At 42.3% G+C, this 16,932-nt stretch overlaps 2 protein-coding genes across 2 annotated transcripts; both read right to left on the reverse strand.

The window, feature by feature from the left end:
• Positions 1–977: 977 nt before the first annotated feature.
• On the reverse strand, positions 978–5,748 carry LOC112555501. Its single transcript, XM_025223939.1, has 5 exons — positions 5,265–5,748; positions 4,129–4,359; positions 2,367–2,527; positions 1,780–1,854; positions 978–1,262 (listed from the first exon to the last, which is right to left on the reverse strand). Exons 2-5 carry the CDS (start codon positions 4,304–4,306, stop codon positions 978–980), a joined length of 699 nt encoding a protein of 232 aa, XP_025079724.1. The 5' UTR covers positions 4,307–4,359; positions 5,265–5,748.
• An 828-nt stretch (positions 5,749–6,576) lies between these two features.
• On the reverse strand, positions 6,577–13,898 carry LOC112558031. Its single transcript, XM_025228217.1, has 6 exons — positions 13,730–13,898; positions 11,465–11,607; positions 10,000–10,286; positions 9,424–9,709; positions 7,983–8,159; positions 6,577–7,736 (listed from the first exon to the last, which is right to left on the reverse strand). Exons 1-6 carry the CDS (start codon positions 13,878–13,880, stop codon positions 7,590–7,592), a joined length of 1,191 nt encoding a protein of 396 aa, XP_025084002.1. The 5' UTR covers positions 13,881–13,898; the 3' UTR covers positions 6,577–7,589.
• Positions 13,899–16,932: the final 3,034 nt, after the last annotated feature.

Genomic DNA, 16,932 nt, shown 5'->3' on the forward strand with positions numbered 1-16,932 from the left:
GGTTTTGCGGGGTTGTTTGGGCTGTCATTTCTGTCTATGGGATCCTTTGTTCACCTTCTTTGTTCTTTTCTTTCTCTATTTCCTTTTTTCTTCCGTCATTAATATATGCGTGTTTTGTACTCTTCGCACGTGTGCGCGTCAACTTGTGGTTTGAAGGACGATTAGGCACGTCGACAGCATCTGGCGTTTGAGTACCGGTCGAGTCTGTGTGGCTGTGAGCGTGTTTGCGAGAGTGAAACGTTTGGCGACCTTTTCTTAACGCGACATACATATGACACATGCTTTTATGAAACCAGCTGATTTGACTATACGTGTTGTTCTGGAATATAAAAATATCGTACATCAGGTGTCCGTCAAAAAACCTTTACATACCTCGTTATATAGAACTTTTGTTTCATCGAAATCCTTGGGAGGGACAATACAGTAGCTAATGTTCGGATCTCTGAGGTCCGGTAATATCCGATGTCGACCCAAGCTACGAAGTGCGTTGTCACCAAACCATTCTGTAACACCATGGCGTCGTGCAGACATGCGTACTTGGCGTGCATGGAGCAGGAATATTCGGGAACAACGGTGTTTGGCGCATGTTTCGGGTAGTCCTTGCGGGCATACAGGCGGGCTATGATATCCTTATACTGGAATGGCCAAAGCGTGGAACTGTCGTAAAGAAACAATGAAAAATAAGTCACATTCACCTCGCCGCTTGCTGAGAGTAATGTGTATGTGTGTGCACGTAAATATCGCTGTAAACATGGGTAAATACATTTTCTTTGCATGCATGTAAATAAGACTGTCTGTTCGTGTGAGAGCGTGTGCATATGTGTAAATCTGTGTTCGTGCTATCTCGGACCCACATTATGTCGATTAACAAGTGCTCTTACGAACATTAATCATCACCCACGGGTATCAACGTCGCCCTGATGCTAATATTTCTTCTTCTCTAGCAACAGATGTCCCACCCATCTTTCTCTTACCGATTAACGGATATGACGTGGGTGAGATGTGGCGCCATGTGTGCGCGCAGTTGCCGGATGTGCTCTCCAAACTTGTCCGAGTCCGTGTAGAAGATCAAAGGAGCGAAAATGCGACCAAAGGCTTCGCTCCACGGGTAGTACGTCTGCACAGTACCGCCAGCTACCGCCTTTCGGGTGGTCTCCGAAATCGAAGAAAGCAGAGACAAAGGTGAGATTATATTCCTGACAGACAACCGGCTTTTTTGTTGTACCTGTCAAGGTGATGCCGCTGCTGGTAGTCGCACGTTCCTGAATAAAAAAAAAACAACAAAAAAAAACAAAAATAAAAAAAAACAAGCTGTTACAAGGTCATCAGAAACTTGATACGGACGGACATAGAGTATGATTTACAGCTCTCACACACACGCACACACACTCACATAGAGACCAATCGCATGCAAGCACACACAGAGACACAGGAATGTACATACATATGTAGACATCTACACATAATATTTGATATATTATATATACATCTATACAAGGAACACATCGGTCAATAAAGGGAGAACAATTTTTGTTGAATAAGATTTTGTTTTCCTTGGAAAATGTGTTCACAATTATCAGGCTACGAACGTATCACAGTCAACAGGTCATCAGTCCCATAATAAAGCCGTTCCTGTTTCAAATGTTCTTTTTTATAGTCTATACACTCTTCATAAAGATTAATTATTTTGAATTACTTTCCCCACACACACACACACGAATGTTTGCGAGAGAGAGAAAGATAGAAGTGGGTGGGAAAGAAAGTAGTTTGCCTTTTTACCCCAAAGGTCTGAGTCGAAAGGCTTGCAACGGTTGTTTTTGAGGAGTTGTTTTGAGCCCAGGCATTAGTAGAAACCTTGCGCGACAATCAAAATAAGAATAGGATACAAATATAAGCCAAGTTGCAGTCACTCACATAAACTCACTCGCACTCTCTCTCTAACCCCCCCCCCCCCCCCCGCACACACACACACACACAGAGTTAAACAAAAGCTGTATTTAGTCCACCTAACGCATGACACCGGCTGGGTTGCAGGTGAAATCTTTAAATGTTTGGTCTGAATAGTCAACTTACCACTTGAGACTGGTGACTTCAGAGTCATTTTCAAGACCTTACATGCAGACCAACTAGCGGTGGATTCTAGAAGTCAAAATGTCCTTTCAGAACCTGCATACAATAAACACAACCCACCCAATAGCTCATTGTATGAATCGCGGCGAGAGGCCAAAGTCAAAGACCAGATATTGTGCTGCTAGAGCGAGACAAGAGAGGAATGTATTCCTCCTCCTTTGTTCTGAAAGCTTTTTGACTGGTCCTGGACTTGGGTCTTTCTTCCGCCTCATATCTTAGGACCCTGAAAGACTCACCTTGACTGCAGTAGTATTAATTTTTCTCTCTGTACTCTGGGCGATCAAAACTTTGTTTAAGGTGTGAAGGCCTTGTTTCCTGTAGAGGAACACGTAGACAGCAAAACTCAAGATGGTTGCTGATAAAATGACCAGCCTTGCAATTTGCATCCTTCTGGCAGCTGGAATGATTTTCGCCAAAACAAAGAAGAAAATAAAATAAGATAGCAGTCAAAAAAGAAGGAAGAAGAAGGGAAATTCAGTAAATAGTGTAAAGAAACACTTTTTGTTTTGTTTTGCAAACAGCTGTATGGTATCGTGACTGCGAAGGGGAAAACGTTCCATTGACTTCCCAATTCCCCAAATTATTTATCTGACCATACCATTATAACCTCCTCCTCATCTCAACCGCACACAGACACGACACATGCTGATTTATCCCCCGTCTCGATTCCCACCATTACACTCACCACCCGAGTCGGACACATATACACACTTACCGATCTAATCAAACGCTTGGATGATTCGATGCAAACAAATATCAGAAGAGAGCATATTCGCATATAACAGACTCGCGCACTTCTACAAGACACAGTCATTACAAGTAAATTAAAGACACATGTTATCCACAGAAAAGGTACAGGTACAGATTTGTCAGGTACAGACGTCTTCAGGTACAGATGTGTCCAGGTACAAATGTCTCCAGGTAAACATGCGTCCAGGTACAGACGTCTTCAGGTACTGACATGCGCAGGAGGCGCAAGCATGACTGACACCTTCCCTCTAAAGTCTAAACCTATCAATTTTTTTACTTTTAATTGCTGTCATCCAGCAGAATTGAAGAAATTATCATGTCTGGATCCGCGACCTTTTAATATTAAGAAACGTGTGTACACATACTGCTATACAGTTATTATATTTATTGTAGTTTACCACTGCTCAGCAGTTAAAGGTATATCTTGCCAAAAGTTCAGGTGCTTGTTTCGGATCTGGACAAATACTTTTTTTAATTCGATACAGAAACCTAAAAGTTTGATGAACCATTTAAGGGAGACGAAGAAGTACTACAATTTGTAACATGCTGTGCATATGTAGAATATTTACAAAAACTGGTTGATTGATGTTCTACAAATCCAAACACCTTTCTCTTTTACTAACGGAGCTCCTCTAACAATGACTTAGATACATATCTAATCAAGGCAGCAGCTCTCTGAACATTAGTTTAAGTGGTATCTGTTTTATGATGATATTCATTTCTTCGTCTTTAGGAGAACTAAACTCCAAACAAGTATACTCAAATTACAAAATGTTTAAAAGTACCTTATTACTAGAATCAGTGAAATATGTATGTGTGTGTATGTGTTTGTTTGTTATATAGATATTGTATATAAAGATAGGAATGTGTGTATATATATATATTTAAATATCCCAATACCCTTAAAGAGTGACAGATGAATGAAAAAATATCTTGAACATTTGAATCTTTATGTGTGCCTGTCCATTTCAATATAGCATGGCTCTGATGAAGAAATATTAGTATTCTTAAATATCCATATTGCATTCCTTACATACAGAAAACTCGTTGAAATCTTGGACAAGTTTCTCAGTAATAGTAAATAAGAAGAAGAAAGTGAAATTATACTTGTCTGTACTTCTATCAAGTGACTCCACTTAAACAAAAACTTGCAGGTTGGGCGTAAACCTTTCCTACTGAGTGTCCTGTGAATCGTGTATTACATTAGCTTGTTCTCCCTTTACACCATCAGCAGCAAACACGACTCACCTCGCCAGCGGCATTTTCCCCAGATCTGTAAAATATTCTGAATTCTCATTGTCAACTGATGGACCCCTCGACAGGGAACCTGCGCTCCACCCGTTGCCAGTCCTTGGTGACGAAATCGTCTCCGTCCGTCAATCACCTGCCGATGCCACGCCTTGTAAGCACGACACGAAAATGTCATGAACGTGTACTGCCAGTCCTTCCTTGCGAGTGGCCATGGCAAGACGGAGGTTACTGACAAAAGAACCCTGTTTGTATTGACAATGGAGTTCAGTCACGTGCTAAAACGTCTTTGCAGGTCACAGGACAACAAAACCCACAACTTGTCCACTGGACCCAGCATCCACCCCACTACTGGTAGACTGTCCTGACGTCCTACTCCCTGCCCTTACAGAGATAGTAAAGGTATAGCTTGATCTCTGGCATTTTCCATCTACGTTCAAAACACCCTTAGGGAAACCGCTGTTAAAATATCCTACCCTCGACATCAACGTATTAAACAATCACCGCACATTCTCAAATTTGCCATTTCTTTCTGAAATTCTCGAGAATATGGTTCTTAAGTAACTTTTATCCTATCTTAACTCTGAAAATGGGATTTCTCTATCGCACTTTTCATATTACTGCGACAAGCTACAATTTGGCTGCTCTGGATAGGGTTCCCATCTCATTTCTCACCATGTCAGACCTGTCTGATGCCTTTGATACTATAGACCACACTACTCTAATTCATAGACAGTACTCTCTATGGTATCTCAAGCTCCCGACTCAACTGGTTTCAGTCATATCTCTCGCATAAGCCTCAGTAATAGTGGATGGCTCCGTGTCTCGACCAGTTTCTATACACTCAGGAGTCCCCCAAGTTTATGTTCTTGGTTCCATCCTCTTTATCAGTGGTGTCCAACCTTTTCTTGCTCGAGGTTCACACTGGACATGATACAAAATCTCGCGGGCTATAACATGGCGATTTTCCCGAATCACCATAACACGCTGATGGTCAGACGTAGTGACAATAATACTGTTACCAACGTGAGCATGCTGACAGGTGAAAACAGTCACTTTCACGCCTTAAAACCAATGGATAAGTGAAGTTCTAAACTGAGTCAGCAGGTTTTCACCATTGGAACCTATGGACTCACCTCAAGAGCGAGGAGGATGGGGGCAAATCAGTGTATCAGGGGGAAGGTCGTCTGGCTCTGATGAACGGAGCTGAGACGAGTTGACAAACGTCATAATTATAATGACATCAAAGACTAGTTTGACGTCAGGAGAGACGCAGCTGTAGTTGGTTGTGGTTAAGCTGTCGCCATTAAAGATGACGACATTTGCTGACGCAAGTCCTGCGTTTGACTGAGTGCGTGGGGGGAGTGGAGGCTACACCTCACAACATCACCTCACACCCCCACCAGCGAAGCCAGGACAGTCTTTTAGAGGATCAGTGTGGCTCGCCATTTCTCTTCCTAAAGGCATGGTCGTCAGAAACAAACACTATCCACTCCCTTTTGTTCTGCAGAAGTCTATTGAAAAGGAAGCAGATCGAGTACTTAGGATGGGAGTATCTGAGCCGTCAAATTCACCATTCTCATCGCCTGGACTCCTTACGAAGAAGGACGGAAATATCCTCCTTTGCGCCGATTATCGAACTTTAAATCAAATAACTAGGTTTGATACGAAACCGATTCCTATTTCAGAGGATGTATATCCTAAGTTGAAAATGCTAAGGACTTCACTCGGAAGTTGGATCTCGCTAAAGGGTACTGGCAAATCGCCGTTAAAAAAAGACCAACTGAACTTGTCATGGGAACTTTTAATCAAAGACTTTTAATTCGGAGAGAGGGTACTGGTCTGTGTTTCTTATATAGTTCAGCATTTCTGTTTGTTGATTCCCCACCCATCCCTCACCTAATGTTGTATTCATTTTTGTTGGTGTTTTAATCTTGCGTGTATGTATATACTGTCAATCCCTGTCAATACCTGAACATGTGCTTTTGCGGGACTTTGTTATATTAAGTTCAGGTAAACGCTATGCCATGCCAGTATGCAAAAGCAATAGGCATCTGAAATCTTTTCATAAAACAAAGAAAGATGGAAAAAAGACGCAGACCTTTTCTGTGCCCTCATTAGTGCTTGAGGATTTGGGGGTCGTGTGAAGGGATGTATTTCTTAAACTGACTGACGTGTAGATAACGTTTTTTCCTGCAGTCATGTTATGGTGGGCGGTCAGAGTCACACCTATAATTTTCTTCTTCTTTTCCCGCGGGAGTACCTCGCGGTAGACAAAAAAAAAAACACACACAAAAAAACAAAAAAAAATGACAAAAAAACCCAAAACAACAACAAAAATAAATATAAAAAACGCACAAAAGTGTAACACATTATTAATAACACCACCCACATTCCTTTCTCTTCTTAACCTATACTTCTCTGTCAGCAGCAACATTCATCAGCAACAGGCGCGTCGCATGTATTCTTTAATGACACTCATCTACAAAACACTGGCTCATGCTACTCTTCAAAGAATAATGTGGAGGAAATGAAACCGAGATAAACGGACATAAAAGCTATTATTAATTACATGCTTTACCGAAATAATTCCAGTCGTGTCCCTGTTAGGGTTAAGTACTGACACAGTTGTAACTAGCGAACGGTTGTTCAAAACCTCTGCTGACTACGTTTTACTTCATAAAAATAGTTGTTATCACCGCAGCGCCACACCGCCACCTTTCCACATTCCCACAGTTACCAGAACAAAAACACCCACAAACATTTTGTCACACAACCTTTTGCGAACGAATTCAGTTTGTCTTCTATTTGTCACCAGCACTGTGGCCTTTTCTTGCGTCCCTCGTATGATGTCTCATTCCGCTAAGGGCATATTTCTTCGAAGTGTCAGTAATGCTCTATATAAATATTTACTTATCATCATTATTATAAATAAGGCACCCAATCGAGCTACTGATACTGCGTAAAAGGTCCACACGCGGAATAATAACGTTTGAGAGTTTGACGGACGTGAACCATCTTGCCTTTTGTTTCTGTTTACCTTGTTTTGGCGCGTTTTCCACTAATCTTAAAAAAATTCTGCACTTTTTCCATTTCTCGTTAGATAAATACTACGCCGAAGCACAAAGTTTGCAGCTGTCAACACTTCTCACTCGACCAGTCATTGGTATTTCTGAAAGGGCATATCACGTCTTACACTTCTCAGTTACCCACAAGACATTCCAGACTAAATTCGCTATTCATTTTGTCGAGTGTTCTTTCAACATGATCTCAATCTGTAGTGATGGCCAATTACCGGCCACAATCACAGATTGATGCCTAATATGCATATTCTCTTGCTGGTACAACCGCCTTCGACGGCCAGCTACATTGCAGTTTTTGGCCTCACACCTCTTGGACTTGATTCAGCAGTTCGAGAACGACTCCACAGTTACAAATGTTCCCCACAGTGTTTTCTCCCTCTATAATACCCGATATACTACTTTCAAACTGGACGTAGAAGAGAGTTGCCCAGTTGAAACCATCCATGTGTTCCTGGTAGCACAGCGATATCCACAGTCAATCTTTACATCTCTTTTGCCTTCAGTAGTCATACTGGCATATAGTGTCTGCAAAAAACAAAAAGGTTTAATGAGGCAGGTAAAGCATGGCATGGTGCTGTGCACTTTTTATAATAACTGTACAAAGCTCAGTCCAAGATGTCAACGAGTTATCTGTGTGTAAGGACTGCAATACGAATACTAATACTTAGCAAAGCCATGCTATCTTGAAATGAAGTATTATGTCTCCACACTAATTGCCAGCCCAGATTGTTGTTTACAGTCCAGTAAGACAACGAGCAACTTGTGGATTACCTGTTGGTCCGTGGAGCTCAGATTACGCTCGAGGAGTAAAAATGTGGCCGCCCTCTTGTATTCATCACAGAGTCTGAGCATGACCTCGCGTGTTGCTATGAACATCCCTCCTCCGACCCACACGTCGTTATCGTAGAATATATCTCGTGCCGAGAGATTGAAATTTGGCATGTATACCTGCAAGGCATATGACACGTTTATAAGTAGACCTGAACTGTATTGTGATATGTAAGAATATTTTATAGAACAAAACAAACTTTATTGAGCAAGCCTTCGGCCTTCGAGGGGTGAATGGTTTGCATTTTCAGAGGTTGACTATTAGGCATCGCTAAGAACAGACCTGGCAAAATCCGGCCCGCCTCCTGTCTGACGGCCGCCCCGCTGGCCGCCCGCCATATATATACAGTATTGGGTAAACTGAGTTAACTATATTAGTCCGGCCCTCTAGAACCGTCCCAGTTTCTCATCTGGCCCCTTGAGAAAATTAATTGCCCACCCCTGGCTAAGAAGCATAAGCAATGTGTATATATATACACACACATAAACAGTTAGCAATCACATTTGTGTATCTGCCTTACAATTCAGTAATGCAATACTCCCATTCAAGAAACAATCATACGCATTTGAAATGCCTTGAAAACAGATAGCAATCAGTTGGAAAAAAAATTTTAACATTTGTAAGTCTAAGTAACATAGCTAACTTAAAACTTAAATCTGGGGAGTGTTTTATCCTTTTGGTAGGCATGGACTATGTAGGATAGTGCTCAGACTATCAGGAACCTGTGAGCACAATTTATCTTCACATAAGAAGATTTTACAAAGTATTAGAGACGTTCTTTTAAATCAGTGATGCGGAACGTCTGGAAGCGAAATCATTAATGGCCGAGCGAAGCAGCAAGTGTGACTGGTAAGTGAATCACGACGATAAGATAAATTTGGAGGGACAAGGGAGGAACGTGAATGACGAGATAGAGAAGACATATAAGAGTACATGATGGATGACACATTAGGTGCTTGCGTTGTGTGCCACGACGTCAGGGACGGAAGGACCGTTTTGCGTGCTCTGCGCATGCGCAGTTCATTACCGCTCTGCATATCGTCTGCACAATAAAACAAGCTGTGGACGACGACTGACATGCGCATGGTGATCAGGTTTCACTGGCTGGGAAGAGACAGGACAAGGACAACATGACCGTTATCGATGTGAGATGCAAACAGGTAAAAAAAAGAGTAGGTAAAGAGCTTTATATGCGCATGCGCAGACCGTGCCAGGATGGTGCGATGACTCCAAGGACAAACAACGTTTTAAACATGTTAACACACAACTTTTCTTATGACGACTTTTGACACAGGCTTCTATGAAACCCGTTGACTTTACCATATGTGTTGTGGAATAGGAACTAATCGTACATCAGGTGTCCGTCACAAAACCTTTACGTACCTGGTTATAAAGAACTTTTGTTTCATTGAAATCCTTGGGAGGGACAATACAGTAGCTAATGTTTGGATTTCTGAGGTCCCGGTAATATCCGATGTCGACCCAAGCTACGAAGTGCGTTGTCACCAAACCATGCTGTAACACCATGGCGTCGTGCAGACATGCGTACTTGGCGTGCATGGAGCAGGAATATTCGGGAACAACGGTGTTTGGCTCATGTTTCGGGTAGTTCGTCTGGGCATACAGGCGGGCTATGATATCCTTATACTGGAATGGCCAAAGCGTGGAACTGTCGTAAAGAAACAATGAAAAATAAGTCACCTTCACCTCGCCGCTTGCTGAGAATAGTGTGTGTGTGTGTGTGTGCGCGCGCTCGTTTGTATCTTTTTATCCCTGCAAGCAGAATTGAATACATGTGTTTGTGCGTGTGTGATTGTGTATGTGTATGTGTGTAAATATCTCTGCACGTGATTGACAAATGCTTTTATGAAAATTAATCATCACCCGGATATCAACGTCACCCTGATGCTAATATATCTTTTTCTCTAGCAACAGATGTCCCATCCATCCTTCTCTTACCGATTAACGGATATGACGTGGGTGAAATTTGGCGCCATGTGTGCGCGCAGTTGCCGGATGTGCTCCCCAAACTTGTCCGAGTCCGTGTAGAAGATCAAAGGAGCGTAAATGCGACCAAAGGCTTCGCTCCACGGGTAGTACGTCTGCACAGTCCGCCAGTCACCGCCTTTCTGGTGGTCTCCGAAATCGAAGAAAGCAGAGACAAAGGTGAGATTATATTCCTGACAGACAACCGGCTTTTTTGTTGTACCTGTCAAGGTGATGCCGCTGCTGGTAGTCGCACGTTCCTGAATAAAAAAAAAAAAAAAGAAAGACAAGCTGTTACAAGATCATCAGAAACTTGATACGGACGGACATAGAGTATGATTTACATCTTCTCACACACCCACACACGCTCATAAATAGAGACCAATCGCATGCACGCACACACAGAGACACAGGAATGTACATACATATGTAGACATCTACACATACACATAATATATAATATATAGACATCTATACACGGAACACATCGATCAATAAAGGGAGAACAATTTTTGTTGAATAAGATTTTGTTTTCCTTGGAAAATGTGTTCACAATTATCAGGCTACGAACGTATCACAGTCAACAGGTCATCAGTCCCATAATAAAGCCGTTCCTGTTTCAGATGTTCTTTTTTATAGTCTATACACTCTTCATAAAGAATTAATTATTTTGATACCAGTATCCTTATTATGACTTGATAATAGCAGTGACTGCTGGAAATGGGAAGGGCACTATTTTTTTTTTTAACAAAGAGCCATCTTTATTTCTTCCCCCCCCCCCCACACACACACACGAATGTTTGCGAGAGAGAGAAAGATAGAAGCGGGTGGGAAAGAAAGTAGTTTGCCTTTTTAACCCAAAGGTCTGAGTCGAAAGGCTTGCAACGGTTGTTTTTGAGGAGTTGTTTTGAGCCCAGGCATTAGTAGAAATTTGCGCGACAATCAAAATAAGAATAGGATACAAATATAAGCCAAGTTGCAGTCACTCACATAAACTCACTCGCACTCTCTCTCTAACCCCCCCCCCCCCCACCACACACACACACACAGAGTTAAACAAAAGCTGTATTTAGTCCAACTAACGCATGACACCGGCTGGGTTGCAGGTGAAATCTTTAAATGTTTGGTCTGAATAGTCAACTTACCACTTGAGACTGGTGACTTCAGAGTCATTTTCAAGACCTTACATGCAGACCAACTAGCGGTGGATTCTAGAAGTCAAAATGTCCTTTCAGAACCTGCATACAATAAACACAACCTACCCAATAGCTCATTGTATGAATCGCGGCGAGAGGCCAAAGTCAAAGACCAGATATTGTGCTGCTAGAGCGAGACAAGAGAGGAATGTATTCCTCCTCCTTCATTCTGAAAGCTTTTTGACTGGTCCTGGACTTGGGTCTTTCTTCCGCCTCATATCTTAGGACCCTGAAAGACTCACCTTGACTGCAGTAGTATTAATTTCTGTCTCTGTACTCTGGACGATCAAAGCTTTGTTTAAGGTGTAAAGGCTTTGTTTCCTGTAGAGGAACACGTAGACAGCAAAACACAAGATGGTTGCTGATAAAATGGCCTTTCTGGCAGCTGGAATGATTTTCGCCAAAACAAAGAAGAAAATAAAATAAGATAGCAGTCAAAAAAGAAGGAAGAAGAAGGGAAATTCAGTAAATAGTGTAAAGAAACACTTTTTGTTTTGTTTTGCAAACAGCAGTATGGTATCGTGACTGCGAAGGGGAAAACGTTCCATTGACTTCCCAATTCCCAAATTATTTTATCTGACCATACCATTATAACCTCCTCCTCATCTCAACCGCACACAGACACGACACATGCTGATTTATCCCCCGTCTCGATTCCCACCATTACACTCACCACCCGAGTCGGACACATATACACACTTACCGATCTAATCAAACGCTTGGATGATTAGATGCAAACAAATATCAGAAGAGAGCATATTCGCATATAACAGACTCGCGCACTTCTACAAGACACAGTCATTACAAGTAAATTAAAGACACATGTTATCCACAGAAAAGGTACAGGTACAGATTTGTCAGGTACAGAGGTCTTCAGGTACAGATGTGTCCAGGTACAAATGTCTCCAGGTAAACATGCGTCCAGGTACAGACGTCTTCAGGTACTGACATGCGCAGGAGGCGCAAGCATGACTGACACCTTCCCTCTAAAGTCTAAACCTATCAATTTTTTACTTTTAATCGCTGTCATCCAGCAGAATTGAAGAAATTGTCATGTCTGGAACCGCGACCTTTTAATATTAAGAAACGTGTGTACACATACTGCTATACAGTTATTATATTTATTGTAGTTTACCACTGCTCAGCAGTTAAAGTATATCTTGCCAAAAGTTCAGGTGCTTGTTTCGGATCTGGACAAATACTTTTTTTAATTCGATACAGAAACCTAAAAGTTTGATGAACCATTTAAGGGAGACGAAGAAGTACTACAATTTGTAACATGCTGTGCATATGTAGAATATTTACAAAAACTGGTTGATTGATGTTCTAGAAATCCAAACACCTTTCTCTTTTACTAACGGAGCTCCTCTAACAATGACTTAGATACATATCTAATCAAGGCAGCAGCTCTCTGAACATTAGTTTAAGTGGTATCTTCTTTATGATGATATTCATTTCTTCGTCTTTAGGAGAACTAAACTCCAAACAAGTATACTCAAATTACAAAATGTTTAAAAGTACCTTATTACTAGAATCAGTGAAATATGTATGTGTGTGTGTGTTTGTTTGTTATATAGATATTGTATATAAAGGTAGGAATATGTATATATATATTTAAATATCCCAATACCCTTAAAGAGTGACAGATGAATGAAAAAATATCTTGAACATTTGAATCTTTATGTGTGCCTGTCCATTTCAAGATAGCATGGCTCTGATGAAGAAATATTAGTATTCTTAAATATCCATATTGCATTCCTTACATACAGAAAACTCGTTGAAATCTTGGACAAGTTTCTCAGTAATAGTAAATAAGAAGAAGAAAGTGAAATTATACTTGTCTGTACTTCTATCAAGTGACTCCACTTAAACAAAAACTTGCAGGTTGGGCGTAACGTGTGCGGACGTTTTGCCGACGGACGTTTCGCCGCCGGACGTTTCGTCGCATTATGTCAGAGAGAGAGAGCTTACTTACTTCTCAAAGATTGAAAGTAACTACTAGATTACACAATAATTCTTTATTTCAAACAAATTTGACACACAGACTTCACAGACAGTTCACTTTGATTGTCACAGATTATGCGCAACAGCTTTGAGAAAAAACATTGATACCATGGCGAGAGAAATGTGTGAGCTAACGGTTCACATGAGGAGGGATGGTGAGAGAGAGTTCACTGATACATTGATACAATGGCGAGAGAAATGTGTGAGCGAAGGGGCGTCAAACACTTGACTTCGGCTAAAGGTCCCGCGTGAAATGCCGAAATGAAGTGCCCCGCGCCGAAACGTCCGGCGGCGAAACGCCGGTCGGCAAATGGTCCGACTCCGAAACGTCCGGTGGCGAAACGTCCGGTCGGCAAAACGTCCTCCGAAACGTCCGGCGGCGAAACGTCCGTCGGCGAAAAGTCCGTGTACCGGGCGTAAACCTTTCTTACTGAGTGTCCTGTGAATCGTGTATTACATTAGCTTGTTCTCCCTTTACACCATCAGCAGCAAACACGACTCACCTCGCCAGCGGCATTTTCCCCAGATCTGTAAAATATTCTGAATTCTCATTGTCAACTGATGGACCCCTGCGCTCAGGGCCGTGCTTAGGGGCAGGCGGACGAGGCATCTGCCTAGGGCCCCGCGCTTTTGATTGATATGGTAACTAGTCATATGGAAGTGTAGTCAGCCGTGGCATGAGGGCCCCGCACATGCCCTTTGCCTCGGGCCCCGCGGGGGCTAAGAACGGGCCTGCATGTATGAATATAGTTTTAATATCGCACTATCCATTAGAGGGTGACAGAATAAAGAATCATAAATAAAGAATCTTGAAAGAATCTTGAGTAGCTGATGGCTTAGTTGGAGAAACGCAAACCACCGGCACAACAGACATGAGAGAAGGACATCATCTCACCTCTGAACGACCAAATCGACGTCATTTCCGGCGCGTATCATGGCCTGTTTAGCCTGCGTGTGTGACCAGCCCTGCGTTTCGGCTCCGCAGATCTGAAGAATGGCGTCCCCTACCCGACATCCAGCTTTGTCGGCAATGGACTTAGGCGACACCTGCACACAAGACAGAAATGGTATGCATATCAACCCTAGTTACCTAACACTCCAGTTTCTCAATTTCATTGCCTTATGTGCCCAATGAACTTATTCATGCAAAACAAACAAGCAAAAACAAAATTAACTAGACGTGGTTTTCTGTGGTCTTCTCTATAGGTCATCATGAAAAACAAAATTGTAGATACATTGTAGTTAGACGATTTCAGAAAATTGGTTGTAAATTTTTTTATTTACCACGCCTTCATCGCCCAAAATCATCTGCATAAAGAACTAGCGAATGTGACCAGGGCCGTGCTTAGGGGCAGGCGGACGAGGCATCTGCCTAGGGCCCCGCGCTTTTGATTGATATGGTAACTAGGCTAATGTAACCTATTGACGAACGTTACAAATAAATTAATCGTAGGCTTATGTTGTAATGTGTATGCAGCGTGCTGTCAATGATAAAAGACGAGATATCCCTGAGGAAAAAAGTGACTTTAGATCCCAACTAAAACCGTGTGATCGTGGCGTGAGGGCCCCGCACATGCCCTTTGCATCGGGCCCCGCGGGGGCTAAGAACGGGCCTGCCTGCGCTCCACCCGTTGGTAGTCCTTGGTGACGAAATCGTCTCCGTCCGTCAATCACCTGCCGATGCCACGCCTTGTAAGCACGACACGAAAATGTCATGAACGTGTACTGCCAGTCCTTCCTTGCGAGTGGCCATGGCAAGACGGAGGTTACTGACAAAAGAACCCTGTTTGTATTGACAATGGAGTTCAGTCACGTGCTAAAACGTCTTCGCAGGTCACAGGACAACAAAACCCACAACTTGTCCACTGGACCCAGCATCCACCCCACTACTGGTAGACTGTCCTGACGTCCTACTCCCTGCCCTTACAGAGATAGTAAAGGATAGCTTGATCTCTGGCATTTTCTCATCTACGTTGAAAACACCCTTAGGGAAACCACTGTTAAAAAATCCTACCCTCGACATCAACGTATTAAACAATTACCTCACAGTCTCAGATTTGACATTTCTCTCCAAAATCCTCGGGAAAGTGGTTCACGAGCAACTTTTATCCTATCTTAACTCTGAAAATGGGATTTCTCTATCACCCTTTTCATATTACTGCGACTGCCCTGCTTAAGGTGACAAGCGGCAATTTGGCTGCTCTGGATAGAGTTCCCATCTCATTTCTCACCATGTTAGACCTGTCTGATGTCTTTGATACTATAGACCACACTACTCTTATTCATAGACAGTACTCTCTATGAGTCTATGGTATCTCAGGCTCCCGACTCAACTGGTTTCAGTCATATCTCTCACATAGAACTCAGTTATAGTGGATGGCTGTGTGTTGCGACCAGTTTCTATACACTCTGGAGTCCCCCAAGGTTCTATTCTTGGTTCCATCATCTTTATCAGTGGTACCCAACCTTTTCTTGCTCGAGGTTCGCATGACATGATATAAAATCTCGCGGGCTATAACATGGCGGTTTTGCCAGAATCATGAAGTTAAATAAAAAGGAAATTATGTTGTGTCTGGGTAAAATGAGAGGGTCGAATGTTGCCGGTTGGGCATCCCTGCTCTTTATCATGTACATGAAGCCACTGACTACTCTAATTCAATCTCAGTCTATATCTGATCAATCCTTTGCTGACGACAATCAGCTGTATACCAGGTCAAATAATGTCTGCTGACATGTCTCTTGATGAACATGTTTCTCACTTCTGTCGTTCTGCATACTATGAGTGCCAGAAGATCAGCTCCATTCGTCATACTCTGTCCATCTCAATCGCAAAAATTCTAATCTGCTCATTTGTTCTATCTCACTACTGCAACTCTATTCTGGCTGTTTGTCCATAGAACGTCCAGACATCAGCTGCTCGTCTCGTTTTCTGAACTCGCAAATGTGAACATGCAACACCACTTCTTCATTCTCTTCATTCACTACCAGTTAAAGCTAGAAGAGACTACAACTCTATGCCATGGATTCTTTGAAAGCTCCTCTCCCAACTACTTTACTGAAATCTTGTCGTATCTACATCCCTTCGTATCTTCATCCATTGCTTTACGTTCTACTATTGTACCTCATCTTTATGTTGTTCAGTGTGTCTAGACGTACCTCAGTGTTCAATGGCTGTTATCTTTTATTTATCATTATTGGTCTGCGCAGAGAGTGCGGAGGAGGGAGTTTTGTTGAAGCCACCTGGTGATTAACGTTCCTATTGTTCTCTTCACAGGCTATCGTTTTCAAAGTCGTCTCTTCGTTTTTTCATTCGTCCATCCATTCAGTACTTCTTCTATCTTTCGCCTTCGTCGTCCATCATATCGCGTAGGTGAGTGACCTAGCCTTCACAGCGGGCTTTCGCTGAACGAACTTGCTCTTTTTTATGAAAACACTATCACACAACTATAAATGTCTATACTCATCTGTCATCCTGTCACTAGTCTAGCGGACTGATGGATTGCCTTATCAGGAATAACACACACTTACGAGGCTCTATTGGATCACTTCATTAGGGAACAACTTCTGGAAAGTTTCACCACAGATGCCGTTTTCCTGAGAAAGGGGTATCTGAAAACCAGAGAAATTATTGACAATATAGAGACGTATAGACTGGTGCACCCTAACACGCTGATGGTCAGACGTAGTGAGAATGATGCGCTGTTAC

This window comes from Pomacea canaliculata, linkage group LG2 (assembly GCF_003073045.1).
Source record: "Pomacea canaliculata isolate SZHN2017 linkage group LG2, ASM307304v1, whole genome shotgun sequence".
In the NCBI taxonomy this organism is placed as follows: domain Eukaryota; kingdom Metazoa; phylum Mollusca; class Gastropoda; order Architaenioglossa; family Ampullariidae; genus Pomacea; species Pomacea canaliculata.